At 28.4% G+C, this 16,364-nt stretch overlaps 1 protein-coding gene across 15 annotated transcripts in view; it reads right to left on the reverse strand.

The window, feature by feature from the left end:
- Window positions 1–9,477: 9,477 nt before the first annotated feature.
- LOC107445534 (transducin-like enhancer protein 4) overlaps window positions 9,478–16,364 on the reverse strand; it is a 290,011-nt gene continuing 283,124 nt past the window's right edge. For 14 of the 15 annotated variants that reach the window (XM_087168362.1, XM_087168359.1, XM_087168357.1 and 11 more), the window contains one exon: window positions 9,743–11,690. In XM_087168362.1, the coding sequence (XP_087024488.1) occupies window positions 11,583–11,690 (108 nt within the window). In that variant the 3' untranslated portion in view covers window positions 9,743–11,582. Of the gene's footprint in view, window positions 11,691–16,364 lie in introns of all 15 variants that reach the window. The other variant, XM_087168360.1, reaches the window with a different exon arrangement.

Raw genomic sequence — 16,364 nt, forward strand, 5'->3', positions numbered from 1 at the left:
AGGCAGTTTCTTTAATTATACCTTTGTAATAAGCGTGTAATAAAATCTGAAAGAATATTTCAAAAATGCTCTTAACTATTATAATGCTATGAAATTCTATTTATATTCATATTTCTATGAAGAACGTTGAACTCTGTCTCATGTGTTGCATATGTCATATGTTGAAAGAGCATTTCCTATTACATAGCAGAGTGTGATTGTAAACGAATAAAAACAAAAAACTGGAAATAATGTCGAAGACAAGCTGTGTGTTTGTGCTATTTTGTAATAAACACTTCCAAGCTTTCATTTTTTGTGTCATTTCATTTTGCACATATTAATGCATATTTACACAGATTTACTTCCACTTTTTAATTGCACATATTTACGCCTACTGCTTTAGGATATTGTATTTTTTAACCTGTACTTTTGCTCTTCAATTGAATGAAGCAGTGAATGTAGGTTCTTGATATTCTGTTGGTTGGTTCTAATGCCACTTGCCACACGGGCAAGCCTGCTTGATGAAACTGATCAAATTTAAGGGAGAGTGTGCGTTTCTTGTTTTTCAGTGGCGCCATCTATGGCCAAGAATTCGACTTCTGCCACATCATAAGTCACACTTGTTTATAAGGTGAACCCATTCATGCATCCATTCATTCATCCACAGATCGTAATTTTGACCTGAATCAGAGAACGATCGATCTTCAATCCAGTACCCCCAGAGGTACTGATTTGCTATGGGAACATGGAGGACTAGTGCGACTCGACAGATTTAAAGTGCATCAGTCACTTTACTACTCCGGCGGTGTTCGAACTCTCGAACATGGGCCCAGCGCCCTACCGACCAGGCTATCCCGGCCTTAAAACTTGAGATTCTGTTCAAATATTAAGTAAACATGTTTAAAGCACTTTTGAACTCGACCTCCTTATAAGGTTAAATTTTTCGACCAACCACAAATGGGGCATAGGGTTAATTTGTGTCGCTGCAGCGATAGACCAGGGTGCAAGTCCGGTTGCCACTGCCTGGTCGAGGATTAACGAAATGCCACCCGTGGTATTTATTTAAAATCTAAGATTACAAACGTGTTAAAAAAGTTTAGAAATACACTGACTCAAATTTTTAATGATTTACAACGTATGATTTGTGACAATATGACTCGAGGTTCGATTTTATTTTATAATCGTCGTTGAACAGCCGACCCAATTTTTGTTTTTACGACTACTAATGTTCCTCATAATTTATACCATAGTGTTATAATTTCGAACCCAATCCAGAAGACAAGGGAACTCCTGGACCAAGAATTGGGAGACATTTTCCTTGGGGTGCTTTTTGACTTGTAATCTGGAACTAACCCGCATTTGCGTTACATGGAAAGGAAAACCTCCCACTGTTAACCTGACGACAATGGGACTCTTACCCATGATGTCTACCACTGAGGATATTTTACGTTAGCACTGCGGTCTGTGCAAGCCGAGTGCGGGATTCGAACCCGGTAGGTAACCTCATTGGTAGGCGAACGCTCATCAACTATTTGTTGCTAAAGCACAGGTTAAATTTTTTTAAATCCAAATTAGCTTTAAAGTTGATATTAGAAAACAAAGATTGTGCCTTGCATTCATTTAATAATAAGTACATGCTTCAAATTTACGTAATCCATTAACCTCTAACAATTGCGTGATTATTTTTCTTCTTCAATTTAGATCTTCAGCCAAGAAAAATAAAGCCATAGTATCAGTACCTTAAAATTGGAAGCACAGATTAAATTTAAACTATTTACCTTCTTGCAGTAAGGAAAAGCGGACATGGCATTAATATTTTTTTTTAGATGCTAATTTGGTGTAATTTTTCCTCAATAAATCAATTTAATAATTCTCAATTTTCACAAATTTTTATGAGCCTAGATAATGCAGCGTTCAAATAATTTTTTAAATATTAAAAAATTCAATCACAAACACTTTTCTTTTTCACAAAACTGGATTTTCTTCATATGAAATTTTCATGCGTCATTTCTCGTAAAATGCATAGAGTATTCAAATTTTGAATTTTTTATAAAGGAGAAGAAAAAAATCTTAGTTTACGAGTCCTATAAAATACGTTTCAATTTATTTCTCGTGTTTAAAAAATGAGAAAAAAATTGGCTGAATAATATTCAATTTTAAATTATGTTATTGCGTAGGTTTTGTAAGTTAGAGAGGTAGGAAATATTTTTATGAAATTCGGACGTAACAATGTACTTAAAAATAATGCGTGTAATATTTTTGAAAATTTTGGACGAAATAAGAGGATTCAAATGATATGCCTACCAACTTGATACTTAAGTCGCTTTAAAGCTGGATTCCCTTATCTTATCTCCTAGGACACCATAACGAACATTTTAGGCACGTCTGCCACCGTGCGAAAACGGCAGGAATATTTTAGTTTTCAATGGAATGCTATTTAAAAGCACAGATTTCAACTTTGAATTCATCTTGAAAAAGTCAATAAATAAATGAAGTAAAACGAGTAAGTTTCCTCTGAAATAAAATGTCACTACTGATTATTGCTTGCGTGCTAGAATATTTAAATAGGTACTACTATTAATACATAATGAATCGAAACTCAGTTATAAAAATCAGTTCAAAACTTTTTTTGGTTCTAAAATGTTCAGTTTATTTTTATTCAGAACTCTCTTTTTAAATTAATTAAAAAATATATTTTAACTATCTTTGATGAATTAAATGCCTATTAATATTCGAAACTATAAGTAAACATGATACATAACATTTCATGTAAGTTTAATGTCAATCATAACTGGAAAATATTGCAGTTTTTCTATTTTAATGACTATAAAAATCCCTAAAATTCCCCATGTGTGAAATATTTAGCACATTATTCAACTATTATCATGAAATGTATGTTATTTCGTAAAATCTACTGTATTTTTTTTCTTATCCATGTTGGTACTTATTAAAAGAAGAGTTGTACAATTTGATGCTCAACTCAAACTATAAAAGCAAAAAAAAAAAAAAAAAAAAAAAAATGTGTTTGATCATTTATCTGACTAATGCATAGATATACTGTATCTACCGCTGATATCATGTGTCAGAACCCATAGCCTCCTCCTAAACAGTTGATGTATCTGTACCACTTACCACGGATTTTATTTTATTATACTGACCCAGAGAGCTGTAGACCGAGAGACTCAGTTCCCCAATATGGACAATAAAGATCACAGGTTCGTGTCCCGATCATATCTGTTGCAGGATGGGATTTCCATCCTGTCGTTAACAACTCTAGAATATTGTACGCTACAGAAAAATTAAAGCAAATAGTGCCTAAAAACTAAGTTCGCTATTAGTCCTAAAAAATGCATTTGGTTATAAGAAAGAAAAAAAACTTCTTAAACTCGAATGTAGAAAAAAAAAAAAATTGTGCGTGGAATCCCTCCGAGCGGAAGAAGGGAAACTTCGTAATGTGGAAATGAAAATAGGAAGGGGTTGAAATTGATTTTTAGTGAAATATTGTTTCTTTAAGACAAACTTTATTAACAATGCTTACAATTCAAAATTGATCGCATCTTTTAATTATCATTTTCGAGTGGAGAAATATCCAAATCTATAACATTTACAATGGGATTATGATAACTAAAGTAAGATACGAAATGTTTGAGTTCGATTTTTTCAATATTTCTTGCAAAGACTGCATCAATGGTAGTTACCCCTTTGGTTGTTGGATCATTCCTACCATTTATCATTTCCAATCCAAATTTGTCTTTAAGGAAGGTTAATAATGTTTCAGCTTCAGGTAACGAGAAATTCACATAAAAATCTCATGCAAGGATCACAGGTCGCTCACAATAATCAATTTCTTCACCAGTAACGTCTGCCAGAGCTTGTGAACCTGCAGTGGATAGTGACAATAAAGATTTTGCAATAAATAGTTTAATATCCCTCATGGCTGCATTTGGTGAAATATAAATGGCAATTAGAAAAGAGAAAACCTAACAATCAATTGATATTTACAAGAGCCGTACCTTGACATAACCTTAAATCCGTCGCATTGTCCGTAGGATTGTTTTCACTCATTTTTTACAATTGTTATCCACTAAATTTGAAAATAAAAAATACTATCCTATTAAATTATATGTGTATCAAATCAAACTAAAATATTTATAGAAAAACAATACTTTTATGACTTTTATTATTTTTATGCTAGTGAGAACCAAAACAATATGGAAATGAATGAGGGAAAACTGGATCCTACCACGTGATTTCCCGGCCAATAAAAATGTAGCGTTAAACGTTTAACGCAACCTTGTTGGAAGTCGCATAAGAAGTATCACTTCAAAAACTCGAATGTAGAAAAAAAAAAAAGTAAACAATACACATCATAGTTTCTAAAAACACACATTGTGGGTGTGTTTGTTTGTATATGGAAGTGAATAATGAATTGATTGTTGACTTGCTTTTGATGACTTGCGTGTGGTTGAAGAATTATTTTTTTATCTCAAGTGTTGGAAATTCTATAATTGACTAGAAAATATTTTATGTACATTTCTGTTGCACAGTTGTGTGGAAGATATTACAACTGAGTTTCAGACCAAACTATTTGTGTTGAGTATCAAAGTATGTAACTCAGTGTATCAACTATGTGACTCTGTATATCAACTATGTGAGTACAAATTTAAATTCAGCTTCTTTAGTATTGTTGAGTTTTTCTAAATTATAAGGAAATCAAAGCTATCGAAAGTTTAAATTAACAAATTTTAAGAGTTTTATTTATTTTTCCCACGTTGTTGTGATGTTATGTGCATTGTGTATATTATGACGAATTCAGAAACTTGTTACCAAACAAATAGATTTCAAAATGATTTTAGGTGATTCTATAGGGCAAATTAGACCCTACCTCCGAGAGTAACCCTAGCAATAGAGAGTCGAATTTGAGATCCTTAGATAGATTTATCTAATTATCAAACAAGTCTATTTTTATTTTTGGGATTCGACAAACATTTTTCGAGATATCTATATTTCAAAAAATGTTAAAGCCATCTTCATTTTGAAATTACAGAGTCACTTCAGAACCAAAATGAAATTTTCTGAAAAATCTAAATCAGCTTTAAGAAATAGGGGTTCTTATTTAAGATTGTGAAGTATCTTTCGTCAAAACTCCAGGGAATGAGACTGGGGGTCAAGTTAGGCATCATTTGAAATTATTCTTATTTATCCGATGTGTACTTTCAAGAAATATTAGACCATTTTCTTATTTTTTGGATGCCTAACATATATTGGCACTGAAGGGGACAGATTGCTAAAGATTTGTTCAGTTGGATAAAAAAGAAAAATGACTGCTATATTCTCAAAAAATGACTAAATCACGAAACATTAAAGGGGAAAAAACGATTTATAAAGTTTTTTTTTTTGGATTTTATCTAACTATATTTTGTTAGTTTATTCACTTATGCTACAAATTTAGAAAATTGCATGAATGTAAAATGCCGAATTCAGTAGTTTTCATTAAAATTGGAAATTTCTTTCCTAGTAAGAAAGCAGCTTACATTTTTTAAATCATCGATAATTTTTGGGACACCCAGTAATTGGAAATTACGTTGATAATTTGTTTCTATTCTAAAAATACATGATTGTGAATAAATAAGATATGTATGTGATGATAGTAAATTTAAAGAAACAGAGACAACAACTTACATTTTGGAATTTTAATGCTATCTTCTTTTCAATCGTAACCATCATTTACAATTAGAAGGGTAATTTATCTTATCATACAAAAACATATTTCCTCTCATTTGTTTTGGGCAGGGACTGAAATGAGCTGAATGATCACACACAGAATATATGAGGAACAACAAAGTCTTTTTTACTCAGCCGCTTCCAAATATTGTGAGCCTTTTCTCAGACGATAATTAAGAGCGATTTTCCAAAAGATCGTTGGCAATATAGAAGAAATAAGATTTTTTTTTTTTATAGAATTAAGGTTAGTCATTTATTAAAAAGAAATGGTTGATTAATTTGCAATTTAAAAAGAAATTTTCCAATTAAGAACATATATTAAAAGACGATCTAGTTCAGACTACTTATGGAATTTTTGCAGGACAGATAAAAATTTATAAACAAAGATGGTTTTGCTGCAAGCGAGATCTGAATTTAAAGCTAGAAAATTTCTAAAGTATTTCTTTTTAGAATTTCTAATGAGGTTTAAAAACATATTTGATGGATTTAAATTTAAAAAAAAAAGAAAAATAAATATAAAAAAAACCTTCTATTTTCTTTTTATTTCAATTTTCTACTTAATTCATTTGCAATTACTGTATGCTTGTCAGTGATAAGTTTTTGTATAATTGTTACAATTATACAGAAATATAATATAAAGCAAATTACATGAAACATTATAAATTAAAGTTATAAATAATATCTTAGAAAGTTCTTTAAAATCAGATTATTTTTTTCCCTGTAGTATTTATAGAATGTTGACATTTTCTAGAACATGTGTTGTATCAGTAATGCAATAACTTTTGTAAATTTATACTTTTTGAAATGGTGTTATTAAATTTTTTTTTCTGGATATCATAGAAAAAATAGAAATCAGACGATTTATTAAACTTATAACGTGATTGAAATAAAACTCTATTTTTCAATGGTTTGCAAGTGTCAAAAATGAATCGATTAAAAGTGTGTAAAAAGTTGAAATTTAAAGAACCTAAAACCCCATTTATTTTAAATAACAAATCTAGAAAAATATCAAACCTTTAAGAATGTAAACTGATCTTATTTGATCTGTGTAACATTTCAGATCTCGTCAGCAAAACCAACAATGAATATGTTAGTTACATAAGAACAAATAGTCTTAGCATTTTTACGTAAATTAAAAATCTGAATTTAAGGATCGGAAAAATAGTTATAGTGTTGAGTCGTTCTTAGTTTCTTTCATCCAAAAATTCGTGAGCTCTAAAATTGTCTTGTGCATCGTAAAATGGTAAAGCAGGAACTATTTTCTTGTGTTTTATGACTCGAAATACTTTTTTTTCCTTTTTGTTCCGAAAGTCATTTTATGAAAAGGAACTAGGTATGAAGTTTATGCCGTTTTGTAAGAACTCAAAAAATCAGATAATTTTTTTCTACTCTAACCAGTTTATTTTTGTATTATGTGCTTCAAGTTTTAGTTTGTCTAACTAAACTTTAAACTTGTTTAGTTTAGAGCAAATTCATTCAATAAATTAGGTACTTGCAACTTGAGAAGAAGTGAAGTGGTTATACTTAACCACGTGATTTAAATCAGATTTAATTATATACCTGGAAGCGACGTCACGCGTATGTGTCAAACCTGACAGGCTTCTGAATCAACCAATAACACGACTTACCTACGTGACGTGATTTAAATTTATTTTTTATTTTAGGAATTTCTGAAGCAAATAAAAGGTTTAACGTGTTTCTTAAATGCATAACTTAACTTGAAAAATTATATAGCCTTTAAGTTTGAATTTCTTTCATCTTTTTTTTTTTAATTCTTCTCAAAATTATGGCACTCTCCTACGCATGAAGAATTGTAGTGAAATTTAGTGAGTGTTTAGATTCGGCAAAAGTTCCTATTACATTTGGTTAACGCAACGCATTTTCTCGATAATTTTTGAAAATTAGAGATATTACTTGAATTTTGAGTTCTTACATGGCTTGACCCACATTTAAAGGAATGTGCTCAATAGAAATACAAAATGGGATTTTTAACCAAGAGAGGATTTTTACAAAATGAGGATTTTTAACCATTTTCCCTAACAAATAATAATAAAAAAATTGCTGTCAGATTTTTTTTTTTATAAAAATGTTTAATTGTTAAAGCAAAATTAAGTGAAATAATAATTTTAAAAAATAATTGAGTGTAATAATAATTTTAAAAAATAATTGAGTGTAATAATAATTTTAAAATTGAGAGACATTAACTATTTTTGCTTCTATGAGTTAATTTTTAATAATAAATCACATTTCAAAGCAAAAAGAAAAAAAAAATCTGCCACGTGCAGAATCTTGGGTTTTAAGAAGTAAAACATTTATTTTAGAAATTAATGTTTATCGCAATGAATAGTGATAATGTAGGGAAAAAAATATATAAATATTTTACACCTATTTTTTTAAAACTGTTTTACGATACCCATAAAACAAAAATGAATAATAGCAATAACTGAATGCCTAATTTAAATAGTGGTCCAATTCCACGTTTTAAAAATGGAGTTGATTCACTTTCAGGTTCATTCCAGCCATTTCTATCTTATTTTAAAACTGATACTTTTCCAGTGTGTTTCGGTTGCTAAATAGAGGGCACCACAAATCACACATGTTTGTCGAAGGCTCTAACGCCTCTTGGAATAAAGCTAATGTTATTTTCAGTGAGTTTGAAATAGTTATTTATGATTATTACTTTACTTCAGGTTGAGCCTATCTTCAGCGAGCGCCCTCTATGCTAATTCTGAAAACGGCTCAGAATGTCAATAGGAAGAAGAGCCACAGTTTCGTGAAAACGAAAAGCTATTGTGATCCAATTTTTTTTTAAATATTTAAATAGTTGCACCAACTCTGCATTGTCTGGTACTCATAAAAAATTGCGAAAATTGAAGATTATTCATTGATTTTTATCTAGGTGAAAAAAATCTCGCCAAATTGGCAATTTTTAAAAAAGTTTCTGAATAAGTTCTTTCTCCGTTCTAAAGATCAGATAATTCTTTACAGCAATATGGTTTATTAAGTTTAAAACAATAGCTTTGCCTCAAAGGTAAGACTTTTAAGTGGTGGCTTTTTATTTAATTATTTTTACTTTCCTTGGAGGAAGAGTTTCGAATAAAACTTATAAGTCTCTGAATCTCGAATCGAACAAAATTGAAGTTGGACCACGATTCAAGAAAGGCCTATAATCGTTATAAATAAATAAAAAGTTTATCCTCTTTCAAGCTGAACTGTATTTTGATTAAAAATCCCTTTTTTTTTTCACCATGAACACGATACACCATTTCATGAAAATGCAAGCTTACAAGAAAATACATTAATTTTTCTATTTTTTATGTCAGAAGAGACAATAGACAAGCATATAGAAAAGAAAGACAAGTTGATATTAACACCATAGATTGTATGGTTAAAAATAAGAGATCGCATTTGAACGCTTCCAAACAATGAGAACACGACGTCAGTCCAACGTTGCGTGAACGTTTCTGAAACTGTACAAGTCCTTATGGAAGTAGACATATTTATTTTATATAGATGGATTCGTTTTAGCAAATATACCTTGTATACCGAATGTCTATGCAGTTCAAACAATTGAATTTCAGTGCTATACAAAATGTTCGTAAAAAGATTCCACAGAGAAGAACGCTGTAATCTTCCAGTAATGAAATATACACAGTTTGACGATTATTTTACACATTTGGAAAGCAATACACACTCATCGAATCTTTCAGTAAAATCCATGATTGACAACAAGTAACAAAGTGAATTCTATTTATAATTATAAATAAAAAACAGTTATTAACAAGATTTTTCTTTGTTTATTTCCACATCAGTGTGCATGAAATTTCACAAATAGTATAATTACCAGAAATAGCTGAAACTTTCACACATATCACATTGAGTTTCACCGTTCAAGACTATGATGGTGGAGAAAAAAAAAATTATCTGTATAAATGTAAAAGAAAAACAAATTAAATATATAATTGAATTGAATGACTAAATTAGGATAGAATACTTTCTATTGTTGATTGCGAAATCAAAATTGAATTTTTTTTTTCTATTTGCAATTGAATTGAAGTGATTATGCCTTAACACGTGATTTAAATTAGATTTAATTGGTTATCTGTAAGCGACGTCACGCGTGTGTCGAACTTAATTGGTTTCAGAATTGACAAATGCCACGATTTACATATGATAACGTCGCTTACAAATTACCAGTTGTATTACTTTATAATTTGTTTTAATGAATTAATATTAATTTTATTAAAAAAATTATTCATTAATATCTCTTTTTTACTCCTACGGATCATTAAGTTTTTATCTGTTTAGTTTCACGACAGGTGACCACTTTTTTATTTATTTAACTTATCAATTTTTAAACCCAAACGAATTATTATAACGGAATTAAAGCTTACTAGTAGTAAAAGAGTCAATAAAAATGATATTTAGATTATTCAAAATTTTTATTAATTTTAGATTATATTTAGATTATTCAAAATTTTATTAATTTTTAATTATTTTAAACTACATCGTTCATTAAGAATTAAAATTTAAGTTAATTTTGTTATATAGTTTATCCTGAATTCTTCATAAAATGTTTAATTTAACCATACATTAATTCCTTTTAAAATTTGGATACAAAATATAATAAAATATCAAACTTCATAGTGTTTGAAAATTATGATTCGATGAAATTTTTCATTTTAGTTAACTTTATGCTGAAAAATTTATTAAAATTAATTGATTAAAAATTATGATTTCAGGATTTTTTTAAAAAAATTTATGCTTAAAAATACACTTTTTAATGATAAAAATAACGATTTTTTAACTTTTACTGAAAAATGTCATACTTCTTAATGATTAAAAATAAAAATTTCAGGAAAAAAATTTAGTCTCCTATAGACTCGTTTTAAATTTCTAATAAACAATAATAAACAGTCTTGTTATTCATCAACCAGCTTTCATATTTATACATTTTTAAGTATGAAGTTTAAAAATATTAGAAGTGGCATCATTACATAGAAATCTTTGCACGGAATAAATTTATAATAACCACAAAAACAAAATTGTTGAAGCTGTAATTCCATATTTTTTCAGCAGTTCATTAGTTAATGCAGCAGTAGTTAAAAAAAATGTTATAACTGGAACATTCACGAGAGATGAAACGTACTGAAAAAAGGAGCACAGTTTTCTTTTTTTATTAGGACACATTCTCATAGTAGTTTCTTTTTGCCTGTAGAGTTTCCAGATAGTAGTAGTCCGCTACGGAGCCACAAGCGGCAAGTTTTGGAACTTAGTTGACTTAGGATTTGGTGGCACCGTTAATTGTAGTAGTTGAAGTCACTCTGTAAATAGTTATGTGAGTCTGTGCATGGAACTTGAGAAGGCATCCTTGATTTATTATCCATAGAGAAAGATCCATTTTATTTCATGGTTGAAGAACACGGAAACAAAATAAATAACACCACGTCTTGAACACTGTTCATGCCTGTGCCGCCATCTATATTACACTTTGATAAATAATCCTTCTGTGACATTAGGAAACGAAACTCGCACAATAAAAATATGATGTTTTGCAACTTTATAATGATTATAAGCCGAGTGAAAATAGTAATTCATGGATTAGTTTTCATAAATTAATCATAAATTATGTAACGAAATTATTTCCAAAACAATGCAAATTTGATAAATTAGTTTCATCATTGGATAATCATCATCATTGATTTGTGTTTTGTTTTCGAATGCGCATTTATTGCACTTAAAATGACTTATCAAAGATGAATTGTCATAAGAATTGTTATTGAAGAGTATATAGTTGGCGGCTTCAATTTGGCGAATTGTGGTGAAGGTGTAACAGTTTTGGAGTGTAAAAAGGTGATTTATTTGTGTCAAGTGAGGATTCAATAAATGACTTCATACACTGTTGCTTTTTTGTCACCGGATCCAGTTACTATGTATTTGTCATCAGACGAAATGTCACAGCTTAACACTGATGAAGATTCCTTCGACTGCAAAGAGAAGACAAAAACCACGAATTAGAAATAATTCATAATTTTATCACCACGAATTTCAGATTTGGCCAACAAAACGTTTCTATGTGTATTTCAGACTCGTGATTATGGATAGATTTAGAAGTACTACTCCTACGAAACAAAAACAAATAAAATGAGTCGGACTTAAAACTATCGCAGCGCCACTATTTATCTGAAAGCTAATTTATCGATTTTATGGAAAAGATTGTATAGCTAAGAATTTTGTATTAAAAAAAAAAAAAAACAGATTAATATAATTTATTTTTTGAATTATTTTTTGAATAATTTATTTTTTGAAGCAACTTGTATTTCTTCTTTTCATAAGACTTAAACCCGGTTCTGACAACTAACTCGCTATAATTCCATGTTACAGAAGAAAGTGTGGGAAAAAGTTCTTTTTGAAATGTGTTTTGTTTGTCCTTTGTTTGAACACAAAAATCGAGATAAACAAAATGATCTGTTTAAAGCATGTTGTGTATGCATTTAAAATTTAGAAGTATGTTTAACTAAAGTCAATTCTCTATTATTCCCCTAAAAGAAGTAGTGAAAAAAAAGAAGCATCGTTGGAATTGCAATTAAATAAGCTATTTAATGTGTTACATAGTATAGTATAGTATATATAGTATAGTATAGTATAGTATAGTATAGTATAGTATAGCATAGCACAGTAATAGTATAACATAGTAATAGTATTAATTTAAGGTGATAATGTTCAAGAGATATAACTGTGAAACAGCATTTTCTATTTCATTTAGCTCAACATCATTCTTTAACAATTACTTGCATAAGTAGTGGTAATAGAACACAGTAGTAGTAGTAAGTAGTTGTAATAGGATTTCTTATTTAATGATAATTAGGGAACAATTAGCAGAAACTAAATAATTATGCTGTCACAAGCCGTAACGCTTATGTTGTTACAAGCCGTAACGCAGTGAAGTGGAAATAGTATTTCTTACATTACCTGACGATAATAGAATGTATTAAATAAAAATTCTACCAAAAATAACAATTTAAAAATATTACTAATTTTTTTAGAAAGTTATTTACGATTTCATTTAGGGATGGAAATTATAAGGAGTTGTAAGAACCGCTTTAATATACAAAAATATTTACGTTATATAAAAAAAAAATAGCTACATATTCAAGCTATTTTTCTATTATAGTTAAAAGCGCACTTTTTATTTAATCAATAAAACTCAGTGTTGTAAAATCTTATGACTGGAAATAATTCGATGCTATTTATTGATATCTAGACGATAATAACAAGGAATTATTTAGCAATAATATGAAAATATCTTCATAAATTTACTACCAAAAGCTGAATGTATTAAATTGAAAATCAACTAAATTTAAATGTTTTTGAGATCATAATGATTTTTTTTCAATAAATTCATACTTTCATTCAGCATTACAAGTCTAAATAACATTTAAAAGCATTCTTTTTCTCAAAAAAAAAAAATCAGCAATGTAAGATTGGATAATTCGTAAAAATATTAGATGCTAATTGGTAATAACTAACCAGAAAATAATTGAATTTGTGAAATATTTTAGAAGATAACTATTTTTTTAAAAAAAATAATTGATACTTTCATTCAACGTTATAAGCTTTAGATAGTTGTAATATCAGCTTTTAATAAAGCAAAATATTTACTTTATATTAATACAAAGACTACCAAAGATATTTTATGATAACATTTAAAAGCATTCTTTTTATCCGATTAACAAAATTTAACATTGTGCGATCTGATAATTGGTAATAATTAGAAGCTAATTACTAATTCGCAACAAAAGCACTCTTTTTATCCGATTAACAAAATTTTAGCTTTCTAAGATCTGATAATTTGTAATAATTAGATGCTAATTACTAATTCGGAATAACTGAGGAATTGTTACCAAAAACTAGTGAATATATTGAAATCTAAAAGCTATCATGACAGAATCGATGCAAAGTGAAAATATCTCATTAAGTTTGTTAGCAAGAGCTGAATATATTAAATTGAAAATCTACTGAAATAAAATATTTTTTGGTGAAATTAATTGATACTTTCCTTCAACGTTACAAGCTATAAATAAGGGCAAAAAGCAGCTTTTAATAAAGTAAAATATTTACTTTATCCTAACAAAAATAAATACAGATTTAAGATGTTTTTCTATAACATTTAAGCACTCTTTTTATCCGATTAACAACAAAATTCAGCGTTGTAAAATCTCTTTTATTAACGAATATTTAATAACAGCAAAATATGTTTTTTCTTCATCTTTATTTGAAACTTATTGAATTTTTTTCTTAAACCATGGATTGGATATCTAAGTGAAATTAAAGTTGCATAAAAACAACATGTTGCTAAAACTCCAGCAATTTAAAACCAAATCAAAAACAAGCGGGGGATTTTATTGATAATAAAACAGCCAGGAAAATGTAAAATGAGATATTTTTTTAATAATATTTACGGCTTAAATAAAGCTTTAATTAACTTTACCGAAAAATGTTATTTAAACAAACTTTATGTTTATTTTTTCAATGTTTCTTTTTCAAAATGATTACTTTTTGCATCGAAGACATGAAAACTTCAACAAATATGTTTTTTTTCTTCCTTAATCAAACTAAATAATAACCAATAAAACTTATAAGATTTCTTGAAAAATGAAACGATTTAAAAAGAAACAACCGAACTTTTTCAACAGTAACAAATCTTATTTAGATAATTAAAACTAAGAATCTCTACATACAAAAAGAAATTAAAAGGATACTAGAAAAGATTTGATTTTAATCCTTAAAAGATTTTTTCCTTGGTATTTATACTTGTAAAAAAGTACTATTCAACAAATTTATTAACTTCAAGAGCTCTGTACTTATTAGTATTCCACGCAGTGTTACAATATTTTTCAATCTTTTCATAATGATATTGTGAGGATTACACTTAGCAAAAAAAAGTTCAATTGGGGAAAAATTCCTTGTTTAAATACGCATATTTTGGTTAGGCGGGGGGATATTTTCAAACACATTCTTTCGGAAAAATTTCTTTTTTCATATATTGCAACTTTTTCCCTCCTTTTTTCTGACTGTCGGTGTAAATTTTCTAAGATCTCCGTGGTTTTAAATAGAAAAGAACCAAAAGAAGAGAAAGAAAATAATACGCAAATAGTGGAGGGGGAAAGAAAAAAAAAACCCTCTTTATTTAATTCTTTGATAATCCCCAAGAAAGGAATTTTCATTTGGTAAAATAAAAGACATTACATATTATAGTTTCAGAATATTTTTACTCGCCAAGTAAAAAAGAAGAGAGAAAAAAGATGAAATCAAGTAACTGAAGAGAATTTTTTCTTTCTTTTGCTTTTGAAGTTATTAAGAAAGTGGCATTTGTCTGTCTTATTGAAAAAGTATATCTTCTCTCCCCCTCCCCTATATCTCGCTTCCCCCCCACTTTCGCTCTCTTTCATAAAATCATTTCTGAAACAGATTCCATAAGGAGAAAACTGATACAAGCCAACTTGAAGATAAATATGAAAGGTAGAGTGACTTGGAAATTAATGTTTCATTCTATTAAAAATATGCCCGGTATTTTATACAATATGAAAAATACCAAATATTTCATACTATTGAAATTAACTAAAATATTCTTTCAAAAATAAAAAGAGCCACATTTTATAATTAAATTTTTTAAAGAGGAAGAAAAAATTCGAATTCAAAACTGTTAAATTTTTTTTTTAAATCTTAGAAGGTGTAAATATTTAAATATGTACAATCTAAATAGGTTTCACAAAATTATTACTGTATTATACAGAAAAAAAATGCTTTTTTTCATTTCTTTTAATCAACGTAATTTGCTCTTAATTTTATAAGAACTTTATCATTTATAGAAATTCAGAATATAAATTTATTTAACAATTAATTAGGGATGAATGTTTAACAAGCTTTAGTAAATTAAGTTCAAACGGCTAGGTTTAATTGTTAGGTATAAAATACGTTGACAAAATGAAAAAAGATTATATTTTGCGTTAAATTCTAATCCATACCCTTTCAATGAGTAAAACTTATCCTTAAACTGTTCGCACAATAGAGCTCACACGCTTAGCATTTCAATTTGTTAAAAAAACAAAATTTTTTAACATTAATTTGTATATTGTTTCTTTCTAAATATATTTGGACACTTTCTATCCAACAAAAACAGTCAAAGACTATCACTTCGCACCTTCATCCACTGATATATCCGACATTTTATGACAATGCAAACTAAATCAATGTTTAATTATTAAATAAATTTGAATCAATATATTTTCTCGAGAAATCTCATCTTTTCCAAAATGTCACTTAAAACCTTTTTCTACTGAAATCACGTAAATCTACTAAGTCATATAAATCTATTATATGTACGATTCAAGTAAAACTACTATATGTCTTCAAAGAAAGTCTTATTAATTTTTTATTAAAATACCACTCAGACCTTCATCCACTGATATCACCAAAATCTGAAGACAATGCAATCTAAATTCATGCTGTATTACTAAGTAAAACTAAAATAATATATTTCCCAGAAAAATCTCAATCTTTTTCTAAAATGTCACTAAGAACCTTCCTCCACTGAGATCACCAAAATTTAAAGACTATGCTAACTAAATTAAAATTGTATTATTAAGTAAAACTACTAT

This window comes from Parasteatoda tepidariorum, chromosome 7 (genome assembly GCF_982258835.1).
Source record: "Parasteatoda tepidariorum strain Cologne lab strain chromosome 7, Ptep-v5.0, whole genome shotgun sequence".
Taxonomy (NCBI): domain Eukaryota; kingdom Metazoa; phylum Arthropoda; class Arachnida; order Araneae; family Theridiidae; genus Parasteatoda; species Parasteatoda tepidariorum.